General features: G+C 42.8%; 1 protein-coding gene across 3 annotated transcripts in view; it reads left to right on the forward strand.

Annotated features, from left to right (window-relative positions):
- The first annotated feature begins 2,354 nt into the window (after positions 1 to 2,354).
- Positions 2,355 to 17,101, forward strand: part of Lgi1 (leucine rich glioma inactivated 1) — a 43,741-nt gene continuing 28,994 nt past the window's right edge. Inside the window, exons 1-2 of one of the 3 annotated variants that reach the window (XM_051146417.1) lie at positions 2,355 to 2,937; positions 3,375 to 3,446. In XM_051146417.1, coding sequence (XP_051002374.1) covers positions 2,723 to 2,937; positions 3,375 to 3,446 — 287 coding nt within the window. In that variant the 5' untranslated portion in view covers positions 2,355 to 2,722. Of the gene's footprint in view, positions 2,938 to 3,089; positions 3,295 to 3,374; positions 3,447 to 17,101 lie in introns of those variants that run through there. The other 2 variants (XM_051146416.1, XM_051146418.1) reach the window with 2 other exon arrangements.

Here is a 17,101-nt window from a genome sequence, read left to right on the forward strand (position 1 = left end):
ATTTTCGAGTCTGGGTTTTAAATGCCATAGAAAAAGAAAAAGTTACTGTCTTTTCAAAATGCCCATTGTGACTTGTCCTTAGTGTCCCCCCACGCCCCCCCCCCCCGGCGTTTCTCTGCTTGAACCGACAAACTTAGCTGAGCAGCTGCAAGTGAATGGTAGGGATATAGTTTCTCCCTCTCATCCATCATCCTCCTGGCTTTATGCGAAGACTGCTTGGCTGTCTGGAAGCCCAAAGCTAAAGGGCTTGTCAGTCTTGATAGCTGGTTGTATTTGGGAGAGAATATTCTGTTTGACCACACTGATTGTTTGAACCACATATTTCCCATTGTTTTGCCCCCATGTTGGGTAGTGGCTCTGTCAATAGGTGTCTGTGCAGTGGCTCAGTAACTGGGTTTCCCCATCAAATGCCTTTTGCTGGGATTGGATCCAAGGTCCCTGAAAATTCCGAGGTCATTGTTTTGCAGTTACACAATTTATTAGAAATCAGGGAGTTAAGAAGGCGACTATTTGAATAAAATGACTCTGCATAAAATTTTCACAGTGTAATCACATCATATGGAGAGAGAGAGATCCCATTATGAACTTGCAGAAGGATTCAATTAAAAAAAAAATTGAACCTGTGGCCAACTTTTAAGTGACACATTACTGTTTAATTGAGGCTTGCCCACAGGTCTGGGTTTCTAAGAATGGTCTCTTTTATCCCTTTCCACACAGTTCTCAGTGGAACAGTAGCGCAGTCCACTTTAAAGTCAGGACTTCTCTGAGATGGTCTTTTTGAAACATGCACCAGAAAAAATTACTGCTTAAAACTGCATATGCATCCTATGGCTGCTCAGAGCACCCTAGGCTTTGCATACCCTGTTCCCTCCTCCTTCGTTCATTGCTTCACCTGAGAACTGTGCCCTGACTGCTTTAACCCAGGCAAGTCCCTTCACTTTAGGACAACCTGAAGTTTATTAGGTGAATACATGATTACTGTAAATAGACCATGCATTATGGTATTGCTCCTTCAGCATGCTGCTTGCCCACCCTGTGCATGGTGAATGCAGGGCCTGGCTTTCAGCAGTTTCTACTTCTAGGGAGCTTTTAACCCTCTAGAATCATCATCATCATCATCAGCAGCAGCAGCAGCAGCATCCGAGACTCCCATCCCATAAGGGGGGTGGCGGTTAGAACCATCACCACCCTCCTCTCACAAAGCCAAAAGAGATAAAGGAGCATGTTTGTTTGTTTGTTTTTAAGCCAACAAACAAAGGAGTAATCGGAGTCAGCCTAAGGTCAGCTAAAAGAAGGGAGAGAGTGGCAGTTCACAGACCCCTGAGAAGGGTGGGTTTGTTTCATCATGGTGCAGGCACTTGGACGATTTGTTTTATACGTTCAGTTTCAGAAGCAAGAAGAGGAGGGCTTGTGCCTGACTTACCAAAGTGGCCGAGCCACCTTGAGGGATGCAAACGGACCTCCTCCTCTGCTGCTCTAAGGCTACCTTCACCCTCTTGGACTGGACAACCCCACACCAAGACCAAGCTCTCTTGGTTTTTGTCATTAGAGAAACTTCCTTTTCCAAGGGAGTGTCTTCTTCCCTAGGATTATGCCAATAAGAGCCTGTGGTTTTTATTGGATTCCCAGAGTCATGACAAGGCCACCTCTCCTAGCATCCCCATTCTACAGGCGGGATACTCCCCTGTATGTAAAAATCAGCTAGTTTCTGGATAAGCTGGGATCTCAAAGCCCGGGTCTCCTGCTTACTCCAGCATTTCCCCCACTTTATCACAGCCTGCTGGGGTGAGCCAGGCCTGGTCTCAAAGCCCCAGGAAGCTGGAGTTGGCTGCCTCCTGCTGGCAGGGAGCTCGGTCCAGCCTTTAGAATGAACTCTGCCAAGGAAGGGAGAGCAAGAAAGGAGGAGAATGGATTGTACACAGAGAACGCTTACAATTCTGTCACCTCCCTCATCGTGCAAGAGAGAGTGGGCCGTGCATGGTGTGTGTGTGGGGAGGGGATTATGAAAATCAATAATTCATAATAGTTGAGTGTCAGAAAAATATTCGCTCACATACATTCCTCTGAAATTGGCAGTCTCCATGTGTTCGCGGGGGTGGGGGGGTGGGGGATTTATCATTCAACGGTGGCATCAGCCAGGTGCAGTCTGCAAGGGATAGCACGGTTTTAGCTTCAGACAGAGTTTTCCCTTAACTTCCTTTTCCCAGCCAAGCCTGGCCCCCAAGCTAGTTTTTCTCATTAGGTTGTTTGCTGCACGAAGAGCAAATTCCCAGAGGTTTCCGAGATTGCCCACATCCTATGCTGTGATGACTGCCTCGCCGCCCGCCCACCCACCCACTAATAAGACATAATGCCGTCCTATTTTTGGTAACAATTAAAGGGCCTCCCGGTGAAAGCAGAAAGCTGTTTATTTTCATTTACATCACTTCGCTTGCCTTCGAAGACTGGTCTCTCTGCTCAGTGTTTTCCGTGATGTGAGTCGGCTCTCTTCCTCCAGCAGTTGGCTCGCTCTCGCTCTTCTCACAGCACCTCACAGGTCTCTTTCCCGGAGCCGTGCACTGCCTGAGCGAGGGGACAGCTCACGAAATCAGCTGGAGGTCCCTGTTTTGAAAAAGCAGAGGCAGAGAAGGGTGGACTCCTATGTGACCTGTTCTTAGAGCGAGACAATCAGCAGCTGAATTCCAGAAGCCCTGTTCATGTGTGGGGATATTTTCTCGACTACATGGAATCACACAGAAGCAGAAGGATGGGAAATGCCTGCATCCCCCTGAAAAGAATTGCCTATTTCCTATGCCTCTTTTCTGTGGTTTTGCTGACTGAGGGGAAGAAGCCAGCGAAGTCAAAATGCCCTGCTGTGTGTACTTGTACCAAAGATAATGCTTTATGTGAGAATGCAAGATCCATTCCACGCACCGTTCCTCCTGATGTTATCTCACTGTAAGGCCCGTAAGCATTTTGATGTCTAATTTACCATTTTAAAAATTCCAGCTGGTGGGTTTGGGGGGGGGGGTCTGTATGTATTCTGAGAGGGGCATGGAGCAAGAGAGAGAGACTCAGATTCCTCTCGCATGCTTGGCCATTTGACAGCACTAACGTTTTGCTGTATTTAAAAATTTGTGATTTTTGGTGAGGTGCTACTGAACATGCTTTAGTGAGCCCAAGCCTGGGTATTTCTTCTGAGGCACCTGGAGCAGGCTCATCTCTCTTGCTTCATCTGACTGGGAAGGGAGAGAATCATACTTTATAAAATAGTGTGGAAACAGCAACTGCTATGGTAAATCGGATTAACATAAGGTCTGTTCTCTCTGTGTGTGTCTCTTTGTGTGTGTGTGTGTGTGTGTCTGTTTATGTATGTGTGTTTTGTTTTCTTTCAGATCCTTTGTGAGATCTGGTTTTACTGAAATCTCCGAGGGGAGTTTTTTATTCACACCATCGCTGCAGCTCTTGTGAGAAATATTTATATCATGACTATTTTTAATATGGCATATATTTGGAAGAGCCTTCTAGTAAAATGAGCTTAATATTATCTCTGTTGCATGTGATGATGTTTCTGGAAAGGGAGAGACGGTCAGTAAAGTGGGAGGTAGATGGGGTTGTTTGTAACTTCACAGCCACAATGCGGGTTCGTTCTTGCGTGGGTAAATTCACTAACCTGTGTTGCTGTCCAGCTTAACGGCTGTTTATGAAGTTGCTGGGATGTCACAACAAGAATACTGATTTTGATAGTCTCACTTTCAATTTTAACTTGGGAACTTGGGTTATTTTGCACTGGAGTTCTTAGATTTGTCAATACAGAGCCCAGTATAACATATGTGCTCAAGATGTTGTCTCTCTGGGATCTGGAGCAGGCTGCTCCTCTGTATGATTTACCATGTGGGGAGAAAGAGAGAGAGAGAAAAAAAAAAAACACCCTTAGTTCTTTCTAGGTAATTTCTTAAAACACCAATTCTCAAGAGACTGCTTTCTAATCTCATCTAATTTATAACTAGTTTCCTCACAGTGAGGGAAAGACGATATTAATATACCACATACTCCTTGCTCTATGTTTTGAGTTGGCCACAAGGGACCCACATATTCAGCCCATGCCTGAAAATATTCAAAAATAGCACTGGACTAGGAAATCAGATCTCTTCACAGGCGTAATGAAATATAATGAAATAATTTGTTCTGATGTCTAATGCTCCACAACTGGACTCTAGTTCTTAATGGAGTATCACATAAGGGTCAAAGGGTCTCCCACGCTCCAGAATCAATCTTGAGTTGGCAGACAGACACTTCCAAGGCAGACACAGTCAACTGTCAATAGACTGGATTTGAGGCATCTTAACTGTGTGATAAAGATTCACATTTTTGTTTTTGTTTTTTAATTTATTTGCTTTCTAGATTTGTTTTTGTTTCCTTGCCTTCTTTGCTTGGCCATTTTCTTGAGACTCTTTATACACAGGCAAACAGTGTGGATTTGATATTGGAGGGGCCTGTGCTCAAATCTCACCACACCACTTGCTGGAACTTTGTCATGTGGTCTTGTGCTTCTCTCAACTTCCTTATCTACAAAATATGACATATTTTAAAGTGTTGTGGTCAGAGAGACTTTTTTTTTTTTTTTTTTTTTTTTAAAGAAAGGGTCTCCTATAGTTCATGTTGACTTTGCCGTACAGCCCAGCTGGGCTGGGCTTCTTATCTTCTCCTTTCCTCCCCACAGCCGGGATCAAAGGCGTGATCCACTGCCTGCAGCTTTAAATCAAGCTCAAGAGGTGGCATATTGGACGTGGCAAAGTCTTACGTGTTTTATAAGTGCTCCAGCTTTAAATGTTTGCATCCAGACCAAAAAGCTAAAAGTTACTTAACATATTGTGTGGTCTACAGGAAATCCCAAAACTGGTTTAACTGTTTCATTGCAAACTTGATCCGGTGTTTTGACATTATATAACAAGCTTCGCCAACATCCTTCCCCTGCCTAATGCCTTTGAGTGACCGGCAGTTAAGTATAGAATTCCTAAGGGTTTACCTGTTTGGTTAAAAGAAATGTTAACATGTCAAAGAAAAAAAAAAAACATAGAACAGGTTCTTTTTAATACCGAGAGGGACGATGTCTCTAAACCTGGGATTCTTCCATAGAATGTGCTGATCCTGAGAAAGCAATCAGTTATGCTTATGCTGTTTCTTGGCCATATAAATAAACGACTTGTTTAAAATGCCTTTTTTTTTATGTGCTAAGGTACCTTGTATAATCCAATAGATCAGTCCTTAAATTTCAAGACTTCTCAGTCACCCAGTGCTCTCTCTCAGCCTGACTCTGAGTGGGCATAAGCTGGGCGCTGAAAGGCTGGTCTGCACTCCACTTTGTTTTTGTTGGTTGACGCAGCCACGCTGAGCACGGATGCCAGGCAATGTCATAGAAATAGTTACCGGGTGCTGCGGGGTAATGTGATTTCATGTATTTAGACTCACAGAAGGAAGCCAAGGGACTGGTTTTAAATAGCCCACACTGAGTGTGTGCATGCCACTCTGTCCCATGCATGCTCTGAGTTCCTATGGAACATTCCAACCCTTATTTCTAAAAGCAGTTCAGGTTTCAGAAATAACAAAGGAGCCAGTAGTGCTGTCCTGTGTGTCCTTGGTTACCTCATATTAGCTGACCTCAAGAAGGTGGATTTGGCCACACAGAGCTCATGCAAAACCATCAGATAGCAAAGTTTGTCCATAAGTCCTAGGACCCTGTTTCTAAGGACTTTGTTTCCCATGCAACCTGCCCATTGTTCCCTGCATCTTTATATTCGCAAGAAAAAGCCAAATGAAATCCTTTTCACTGAGTAAGAAAACAAATGGCTCTGTCATGCCACAATTGTAGACAGAAAGTGTCCTGTGGACAGTGTGGCCTTGTACTCCAACAACCCTACCTGTCACCAACCTGCCTTTGGAACAGGAAGACCAAGGGGCCACCAGCATGGTGTGGGATTGGCAGTGAATTCTAGACCATAGATCCATCCTATGTCTGTGAAAAGAAGAACTTTAGGATCAGTTCTCTTTGATCTTTGTTGAAGGCAATTGGTTCCTTGGTTTAAATGGACTAAGACATGTCTGGTTCCAGCTAGGTGTGGCGTGCACCCCTGCAACCCTAGTAGTACTTGAGAGGGCTGAGACAGAAGGATCTAGAGTTTGAGGCCAGCCTGGATAGAAACAAGGAGGGGGCCTGTGATGGGCCATTATTATGATCTGATATTGTGGTCATGGTCCACAAAGCTTCTTCAGTCCTTCCATAAGAGGGATGGTGAGGGCTGCGGCTGGCTGTGTTGGAGAACAGAAAATAAAATAAAACCCACACCGTGCTAGAGAAGGGAGAAAAATTAAACGGATCCAATAAAAGTTTATCAGATCAGTTCTATAAAACATTCTTTTTAAATATCCTTCATAGAAAAAAAAAAGCAGTTCCCAAGCAAATGTCATTTTCATGTTTTTCACAGGGCCAACTTGAAACACAACCAATGAGCATGATTATGCATTCCTGTTTGCTCTCGGTGCTGGAGCGGTACTTTTAGTAAGTGCAATTTGGAGAAATGTGTTTCACACATTATGGCCCTGTTCCTTCCCAACCACAGACTGACTAAAGTCCCCAGTGGTACAGCCTTACGATAGGAGACTCAGATTGAAGAGAATAAAATGTGGCCGTGTGCCATTTTTTATGACATTTTAATGAATTAAGGCCCTTCAACTCCTAAGACACTCCTATTTGCTGGCAGTGACTCCCAGGAGTAGTTTTTAGTGTCACTCTCAAATGCAAAACAAAAGAACTGTACAAATTCAATAAGACCAGAAGAAATGTCCATTTTTTTAAAATGAGATTTAGTCTTGAGTAAAACATAGAACTTACTTTGATATGGAGAAAATAGCATCTAACAAAATTAATCTCCAGTTGACACTGGATATACTCCATAAGAAGTCAAAAACTCAAAACAAATAGAAAAGCGAAAAGCAGGAACAAGAAAGAAGCCTATTCTTACCAAGGCGCCCCATTAGGACCTTTGCTGTCCTACTTGTTCAGAGGCAGATATCCACAGCAGAGCTCACCCTTTAAAGCGACTGGGCTCTCTACAATAGGAAATAGGAGTAAAATGTGGCAAGGCTCAGTGGCTGTTCAAGGTAGACCAGTCAGCTTCAAGGGTGTGAGGACTCTTTCCTAGCTGGTCATATGTATGTGAATATGTCTTGATTTGTGCCCAGTGGATGCCACTGAGGCCCATTTGTCTACGAAGGTCTGCCCCCAAATTTCCCATTTCCCCTAAAATGTATAGGTCTGCAGGGTCTGATTTTTTTTTTCCTTTTTTGAGACAGTTCTTCAGTCTAGTGGGGATGATCTTTAACTTCTAATCCTTCTGCCTTCACTTCCCAAGTGCTGGGCTTAAAGATGTGCACCGCCACACCCAGCCACCATACCCTGCTATGTGAAGCTGGGGACCTCGCGCATGCTTTGAAAGCATTCTGCTCACTACATTGCATCCTTAGGCCAGTTAGCCGAGTCTTACATCTGTGTAAACTACTTTGGTGTGAGAAGTGCTTTCACTGAGCACCTGCTTATTCTTCCAGTTGTTCAGGCCAGAAGCCTGATGGTGACCTGCCTCTCCTCCCAGCACCCTGAGGATCTGTCTCTTCCTCTTCACCCAGACCTGCTCCTGCCTAAGGGACTTTCAGGCTTCTGAGGCCCACCCCCTGCCCCCAGCTTTCCTTCACACTCCTCTCCATTAGAGTTACCTTCTTTGAAACAATAGCTCTCTTTGTGCCACCCAAGTGCTTGGAAGGTTTTAATGGTTCCTTGGAAGGGAGAAAAGTCAGAGCACCAGAGCTGGTGTTAAAAGCACTTAGCTCTTTCCTGTATGTCCCAGACTATCAATCAGAACACCAGACCCTAGCTAGCCTCTCCCACCCCATATACATCAGGGAGATCTGTGGGAGAATGAGGGAGTCTCGGTTTTAACCTGATTTTCATATTCTATATGCCCCATAGCCACAGACTTCTAGCAAAGCCTTTTGTTTTAGTACCTTGCTCATGTTTTCAGCCTTCTAAAGTTTGATAGACCCCAATTTCACATAAATTAATAGGGTAGAGTGCTGGCAAGTGGTTGGTCACCTAAAAGTGACCTAACACTCCCTAACACTAACACACACACACACACACACACACACACACACACACACACACACACACTACAAATGCAATGCAATATGAAAAGCTCTTTGAAAGAGATTGCCAACACTTAGAAGCTGAGCAGCTAACCCAGTCTGAGACCCATTTTATCTTTAGCACCCCCTTTCCCACCCTCACTTCATGTTTAGCTTCCTGGGTTCTTAGTTTGACTGCAGGTGCCAACATGCCTCTCCTCTGTGAAGGGTAAACAGTCCATTTACCCTGTCCAGAGGGACACCCAAATGAAGCAGTCGAAAAGCATTACGATGAGAAAATCATGAACGCATAATTTCCTTGCTTATTTGTATCTGCTTCGTTAAATCAGTGTTTATTGGGGACCAAGGGAAAAAAAGCAGATAAGTATTTATTGTGGAGTTGCAAGCGGTGGCAAAACTAAAGCAAGAGGTTTTCACTGCAGAAAATGAGTTCAGAGAGTTTACTGTGCAGCAGGTACAAAGCTGGACTTTATGAGGGACACAAAGGGGATTGGTGTGCTGTGACTTTTCACCCCAATATGGCAGCTCCAGGTAGGTGGTGATTAATGGCAGGTGAATTTTGTTTGGATAGACCCTGGATCTATTGTAAGGTCACCCTGATGACCTGTGATCAGAGTGCTGTGCAGCTTGTCAGTGGTGATGTTAATGCCAGCTGGGGGTGATGCTATGGCTAACATCGGCAGCAGAGTTGTCGCAGGGGCTTTTCTGTATGAGCTGCGAAGACACCTCTGTTTCCTGGCGAGCTGCTAATGTGGCAGATGTTAATAGCTTTGTGGTCAGATGCTATTGAGTATCAGCCCCTCTCTGATGCTTACTAGTCTCATGATGTGGGGTAAATTGAGCCAAGACTTTATATCTATGTGCATAAAATGGAAAATACGCAATAGGACCTATTTGCATTGCAGTAGCAGGAATGATTAAAATGCATGAATGACATTGTTCCTTTAAATGAGTGAACACTGGATTTATAACAGTGGTTGATTTTTTTTTTTTTTTTATTGAACCTATTACAGTGTCATCCTAGTGTCTGCTTGTAACTTCTGAGCTCGTCTATAAGGTGCTGTGGTCCTACACACAGGTCTATTTCAGGCCCTGCTGAGAAATCTTGCCTTCAAGTGTTTTTTAAATAGGAGATGTGTGTCATGTACCTTTAAAACAAATTTTAGTCCTTTCACTTCTTCCTCATGAATAAATAACCACAACCATAATTTGTAAAACACATTAGATTTTGCTTAAAATAATTAATCTGGTAGGCTACAATCTAAACTAGGATTTAGATCCAAGAGTCTAAAATCCAGTTTGGCTATAAATGGACTGTTTAACATTGGGTAGGGCACAAAATATTTCTGGGCCTTAGCGTTTATAAGCACAAAACACAAAAGGAAGAATGGGTTATATCTTTAAAACTCAAGTGCTAGTGGGTGGTGAGATCAATAAAGGAAGCAGTTGGGTATGACACAACAGGAACCCAAAGAAGACACAATTTACCTGAGTGACATCCTTGTCTCCCGCTGATTATTGCTGATGGGAGTGTGGTACACGTGCATGTGGCCATTATCCTCCTGACTTCTGGGGGGAACTCAGAGATCTGGAAGCAGATTTTAAACAGGATAAAGACAGAATAAAACATGCGTTGGCATTTGGGGACCTTCACACTACTACTTGAGGCTTCCTCCAATCTTAAAATTCTACTATGGTCTATGGGGTTGGAGAGACGGCTCAGTGGTTAAGGGAACTTGCTCTTGCAGAGGACCCAGGTTCAGTTCCTGGCATCCACATGGTTGTTCAGAACCACCCCGTAGCTCCAGTCCCAGGAGATCCAACACCTCCTTCTGACCTGTGTGGACAATGCACACACGTGGTGGACCTACATCCTCATACACATTAAATAAGTACGTCTAAGAAAAATAAAGTTTCAAAAAAAAAAAAAATATATATATATATATGTATGTATGTATATCTCACATCCTAATTGTGAACACTTTATTATAAAATGGAAAATCACTTTGTCAAAGAAACAGATTAAAGGGCTGGAGAGATGGCTCAGAGATTAAGAGCACTGGCTGCTCTTCCAGAGGTCCCGAGTTCAATTCCCAGCAACGACATCAGGTGGCTCCTAACCATCTGTAATGAGATCTGGTGCTCTCTTCTGGAGTGCAAGAAGAGCACTGTAGACATAATAAATTAATAAATCTTTTTTAAAAAGGAAGAAACAGATTAAAATTTATTATATCAATTCTCACAAACCATAAAATTAGATTGGTAATTGAAAAAGCCCATGATATAGAATTGGCTTCATAGTTATTGTTAAAAATATGAATGTATTGCTTTTATGACACCCTGGCTTTGATCCTCGGCATCTCTATAAAAAACAAACCAAAACAAAAAATGAAGTTCCCAGTCCTCTAAATAGTGCAAAGGTGCCTAACTAGGCCTTCTGTTTGGTAGCTGAAAAGAAACAGTATTTTTGTATCACTCTCATAGGTGTAAGATCAAAAAGGAACTGTTAGACCCACTTACATAGCAAGATGGTGGGTGTTTGCCTATGCAAAGGGCAATTAAAAAGCAATGAACTGGGGCTGAGAAGATGGCTCAGTCTATAAATTGCTTGTCATACAAGCATGACGCCCTGAGTTCAAGCTCCAGGACTTAATAAAATTTCCAGGCATGGTGGCTCATATTTGTTCTGGAAACAAAGAGACAGGAAATTTGGAATTTGCTGACCAGCTAATCTGTGAGCCCTAGACTCAGTGAGAGTCCCTGTCTCAAAATAATAATAATAATAATAATAATAATAATAATAATAATAATAATAATAATAATAATAATAATAATAATAATAGAGGACAATAAAGACACTCATAGCCTGGTGTGGTAGTGCACGCCTGTAATCCCAGAACTTGGGCAGAGGCAGTGTGAGTTCAAGGCCAGCCTGGTCTACAAAGTGAGTCCAGGACAGTCAGGGTTACACAGAGAAACCTTGTCTTGAAAAACCAAAAAAGAAAGAAAGAAAGAAAACATTCAGTATCAACCTCTGGCCTCTACATGCATACAACACACACACACACACACACACACACACACACACACACACACACGAACGCACTTTAAAAAAAAATCAAATGAATCTCTAAAAAACTGAAGCTAAAATGTATAATTACAAATAAATCTTAGAGAATTCCTCATGAAGGGCCACAGATTCATCCCATGCTTCCATGGCTAAATATCTCTGCTCTTCTTTCAGAACCCTCGCTGAAGCCAGGCAGTGGTGGTGCAGTCATTTAATCCCAGCACTTGGGAGGCAGAGACAGGTGAATTGCTATGAGTTTGAGGCCAGCTTGGTCTACAAAGCAAGTCCAGGATAGTCAAGGCTACACAGAGAAACCCTGTCTCAAAAAAAAAAAAAAAAAAAGAAAAAGAAAAAGAAAGAAAGAAAAAAGAAAAGAAAAACAAACAAATAAACAACAACAACAACCCAGAACCCTGGCTGAAGCTTTACCAGCAACACAATAAAACCACTCAAGCTTTGCCTGGAGGCACTGGTTACTTTTATATCGTCAGATGCTGCTTACTGTGTATATATATATTTCCCTTTTTGTCTCATCATCATGACCTTCCACTGTGCATGTAATTTTCTCCAGAGGAAGGACTAAGCACAGAGGGAGTACTAAGCCCTAGGAGAGCCAGGTAGCCCCCTCAATGTCTGTTGAATGCCTATTAAGCCGCAAAAGTAGAGCTGAAACCTTTCCATTACTGTTAAGCACTTCTGTCTACTTCCTTCTGATGTGAATAATCTTGGGGAGTTTGACTTTGCGTAGCTTTTGTTCCCCAAATCAAATCCCCTCCTCAAAGGGTCAACCTTTGCCATTAACAAGGTTATGCAGGGGAAATGTGCCCTGATTCCTGGGGACAATGACTGAAAAGGAGTTTCAGACGCTCTCTGAAAAAGTGGTGGCATCGCTGGCAAGGACTTCCTAGTTTCCCTAGGTTCCAGCCTCATTTGTATGGGCAAGCTCTGCCCTACTTGCTTGAAAAGAGAGACAGACAAGTTGACAGAAAGAGAAATAAAATAGTAAAAGAAAAAGGGCCTTCTTCGGAGTTACGTCATAGAGCAGTGTTCTCTAACCCTGTGTCCAGGGGAATGACTATCCCTCAAGAATAGAGCTGTGTGCTTGAATGAGAACAGTGGCAGGCTCCATCCTCGCTTGGCTGCTCGTGGCGCACCTTGGCATGCAAGACTCTGTAACTAAAGCTGTCTTAGTCTCCTTAGCCTCCCCTAGTGTATGGGTTCTATGGAACATCTTTTGGAAGTGCCCACACACAAAACTCAGTTATTCGCTTATTTAATTATACTTTACTTTATTCTAATGCAGTGGTTCTCAACCTTCCTAATGCTGCAACCCTTTAACACAGTTCTTCGTGTTGTCTTGACCCCTCCCCCCAAGCATAAAATTATTTTCATTGCTACTTCATAGCTGTAATTTTGCTGGTTATGAATCATAATTTAAACATCTGTGTTTTCTGATGGTCTTAGGTGACTCCTGTGGAAGGGTCATTCAACCTTTCAAGGGGTTGCAACCTACAAGTTGGGAACCATTGTTCTAAAGAGACCACCTGGTGGCAAAGCATGGACAGGTTACATCTACTATTCTGAAGGAGAAATGAATCCATCTTCTCCATAAAAGGATGACTCAAAATGGTTTCGTTAGAGTCATGCCTCACCAGCAGTCTATCCACCATGTCAGGCAGCTTGGCACATGTCTGCCTTTTTCTGAGGAACCTCCAAGTAGATGCTCCCAGCACAAGAGCATCTGCTCAGTCCTCAGGCCTCCGAACATGAATGTACCCTCAATTTTTTTTTAACTAGGGCGACTTTTCTCATTATTGTTTACTTTGTGGCTGAACTGGCGCTGCCCCAGAAACATTCCATGAGATACTCTGTGTAGATAGATCTCAGTGGCTGGCAGGTGCTGCTACCAATTACATTGGGGGAACCTGCATGTTTAATTCCCCTTTTTTAAACATATTTAATTTAATTTTAATTTATGTCCGTTGGTACAGGAGCATCAGATCTTGGAGTTACAGACAGTTGTGAGCTGCCATGTGGGTGCTGGGAATTGAACCTGGGTCCTTTGGAAGAGCAGGCAGTGCTCTTAAAAACTGAGCCATCTCTCCAGCCCCTTAATTCCCCTTTGAATAGTCACTATCTAAGGGAAAAAAGGACTTGCAGAGCTGAAAAAGCCTGATTAATTTCTTCAGCCCACTCTTCCTAAACTTAGTTGCTGTTTCTTCTGTCTGTGACCCTCTCGTTCTGTGGAAGGTCTTGGGTCAGAACACCAGGGGATACCTCCCAGGGAGTGCTGGTTTGTGGGTAACTGGGCAGAGCTGGTCGGACCAAGGTGAAGAAGCTGGTGGCTGTGCTCATAGACATTAACCAGTCCCAGTGGGACAGTCATGCTGACGCCTGGAATTCCAGCTGTATCACTTACATGTCTCACATTATTTTTTACCCCTTCTCACCTTAGTCTTCTTTATGTTTTAGGTGGAGACTATAAAATGCACATTGGACCATGCCTTTGAGCGTTAAAAAGATGTCAAGCTCTGAAAATGAGGCCTGGTACAGATCAGACCTAAGATAAAATTTAAATCACCCTTGGTTTCCAGGGAGATAGAAGAGGATGCCACATAGGCATGCAGAGAGGGAGCTGGGGCTAGCTGCATCAGTTTCTAGAAAGAAAGCATATTTGATCATCCTGAGGTGATGGTATATAATAAAGGGGCAGACCTGTGCCCAGAGAACTCTCACAGATCTGAAATCTATATTCTAATTGTGGCCCATCAATGACAAAAAGAAAAAAAAAAAAGAAAGGAAGAAAAGAAAGAAAGACACATGCCAGCCTCAGTTTCCTCATCTGTCAAAAATGGAATAGATTTCAAGTCCCCAGACTCCCCCACCCCAACCCCCGCTTGGTTACATAGAACCACATTAAGGTTCTTTGTACCCAGTCCTTATTGAAAAAGTGGCAGACTAATTAAGGATCAGCTGGATTACATTGAAAATATTTTTCAAGGGAGAGAGCCAAAAATAACTGTCAGATAATATGCTCTTCAGCAATGCTTCCCGTTTTAGTGCTTCTCTGTCTTAAGAGCATATTTAAAAATATTCAAATGTAAATTATTCATGTGGCACATGCACTCAGAACATTGGAGCTTAGCTGACATGAATCACCAGCCTATCGTTAATTATTCTTCAGCCAGCCCTATTCTTTTGGATAGTGAACGTTACTAACAACCGGAGAGTCTGGATTGGTTAAGTGAGGCTCTGAGCACATTGACAAGTTCCTCCAGCTGTGCAGCCACATCTTGCAACAGCTGTAATGTGTGAGGTGTGTTCTCCTTAATGTACGTATAGTACACATACACCCAGACCCATAAGGACCTGGGTATGTGCTGCGAGTTTTCACACACTGCTCATGGATGCCTAATAGCCTGGACCATACGCATCAGTCTTAGCTTAGCTGCCTTCTCTGGACCCCAGTTTCTCCCATCTCCAGTGTATCTTTGTGTAGATAATCCCTAACAGAAGCACCCAAGACATGCTCATCTCACAGGATTCTGGAGGCTCATCCAGGGAGTTCTTTTTGTTATTATAATCCCTATTTTAACAGAGAATGAGCATATTCACCTGCTTATTATGTTAACATACAGTCATAAGCGGCGGATACAAGCTTTGAAGCCTGATTCCCATCAAAGCAGTCTCCAGGTGACAACTAGTGCCACTGCTGGCCCCTTCTTTTCTTCATTCAGAATGGTCTCTACAGGGGATGGATTGTGAGGAAGAAAGAATTTCTTCAAACGTGCCTCCTCTGTTGCCGCGAGAACCTGCTCCAGGTGAAAGGATGGAGATGGGCCTTTCATGGGCCTGTGACAATTCTGATGGCAGTCAAGATATTCAGGTGGCACAGAGGGTGTGAGTGAATGTCATTGGGGCCAGGGGTCCTGGTACGGGGCCAAGAGAGCAGCCTGACTTGGGACAAGACTTTCTCAGCAGGCATTACACTCTCCCATGTTACGCCATCTGCAGACAGACCTCCATCCCAGTTTACATGCCCACAATGCCATAAACCTAGACTCATATGTCTTTAGAGTTAAAAGTGGCCTCTGAAACTGTCTCATCCAGCCTCTTGCTTTAATAAGGTACAGAGATGTGGCATGCATTAGGACATGTGGAGGATTTATGGCCACCTGGGAATCAAGACCTAAGCTTTCTGATCCTTCTGTGGTGTTTCCTTCATTGGCTTTTGGAGGAAGAAACCAGGGCAAAACCCCACTTCTGGGTTCCACATGCCTGACCTGTCATCTCTCTGAATGGGCCTTGTCTCTGGCTTGTCAGCTGCACCTAGGTCAGCCTTAGCCTTGGCTTCCTATAGCCAGAGCTTTCCTCTTAGGCCCTCTCATTTACTTATCTACTGATGAGCCCAGGCTCTGTTTTAACAAGAGTTCCCCAGCAGCCATGTTGCCTACACTTCTCCTTTTGAAAGTTGATCTTAGCTTTAATCCAACAAGTACCTCTCCCAATCCCCACACGTCCAACAACCTTATGACCATGGAACTACAGTGTTTTATTGATGAAGAGCACTGCCTTACGCCTATAAGCAAGTACACACAGGCAAGTGGGAAAAGATAATGCAGCGTGGGTGGGCATCAGGATATAATACATCAAGTCATATCCTCTGGCCACACTGTACATTGTCAATATACTTATGAAGGATTATTTTTAAAAAGGTGCTTTGAAAAAAATTATTCTAAACTGGGCATGGTAGCGCACACCCACACATTATATTATAATTAAATATGATTATAATTATAAACACAATATTAAGGAAGCAAGGGCACATGGATTTTTGTGAGTTCTAGGATAGCCAGGGTTATATAGTGAGACCTTGTCTTGAGAGAAAGAAAAAAAGAAAGAGAGGAGGAAGGAGAAAAGAAAGGAAAGAGAAAGAAAAAATATTATTCTAAATAATGCTTAAATAAAATATGTAATTCAAAGCTTATTATAAATCAAAATTGGCTTGATATTTTACACAGCAGCGAAGCCATACTTCTAAATACTTTTTATGTTTATACAGAAAGGCTAAAAATATGATTGAGTGTTAAACTCAATAAATACCAGAAGGAACTTAAATAAGGAATAACGAAAAATAAAACTTCATTAAGAAGCAGTGGGTATAATAAATAAATAAAAAATTTCACTATTGGAAGGAAAAAAAATTAGTGAAATGGTAGCCATTTGTTAATTACTGATGAAAAATAGAATACCGTCTGGGGAAGAACCAAGGAAGTGACCTACTTCACAGTACGCATGGGACTAGGTCCCAAGTGAATCAAAGAAGTCATGATTTCATAGGAAAAAGGTGATAAATTAAATGTTAGTGAAGAGGTGATGAAATAGGACTTTCTGTACTCAGAGTTGGACATGTGATTTGCAAAGCTTGCATAAAAGGTAGGCACTTAAAAACATCCTTCATCCCTTAGAAATCTACTGTAAACCCATCCTAGAGAAATAGAGGCAGGAGAGGTATCTGTATACAAAGGTGGTTGTGGTACATAGAACCATAATTTTCATTAGACAGCTACAAATAGTATGGCACAATATAAAACTCAGTATTCCATTAAACTATTTTTCCTTATATATTTATTATTATATATACAGTGCTTTGCCTACACATACACCTGCAGGCCAGAAGAGGGCATCAGATCACATTATAGATAGCTGTGAGTCACCATGTGGTTGTTGAGAATTGAACTCAGGATCTCTGGAGGAACAGTCAGTGCCCTTAACCTCTGAGCCATCTCTCCAGCCCCTGGTTAAGCTATTATTATTAAAACATCGTCATGAGAAAGCGTCCATGATCAAATG

Source organism: Acomys russatus, chromosome 5, assembly GCF_903995435.1.
Source record: "Acomys russatus chromosome 5, mAcoRus1.1, whole genome shotgun sequence".
In the NCBI taxonomy this organism is placed as follows: domain Eukaryota; kingdom Metazoa; phylum Chordata; class Mammalia; order Rodentia; family Muridae; genus Acomys; species Acomys russatus.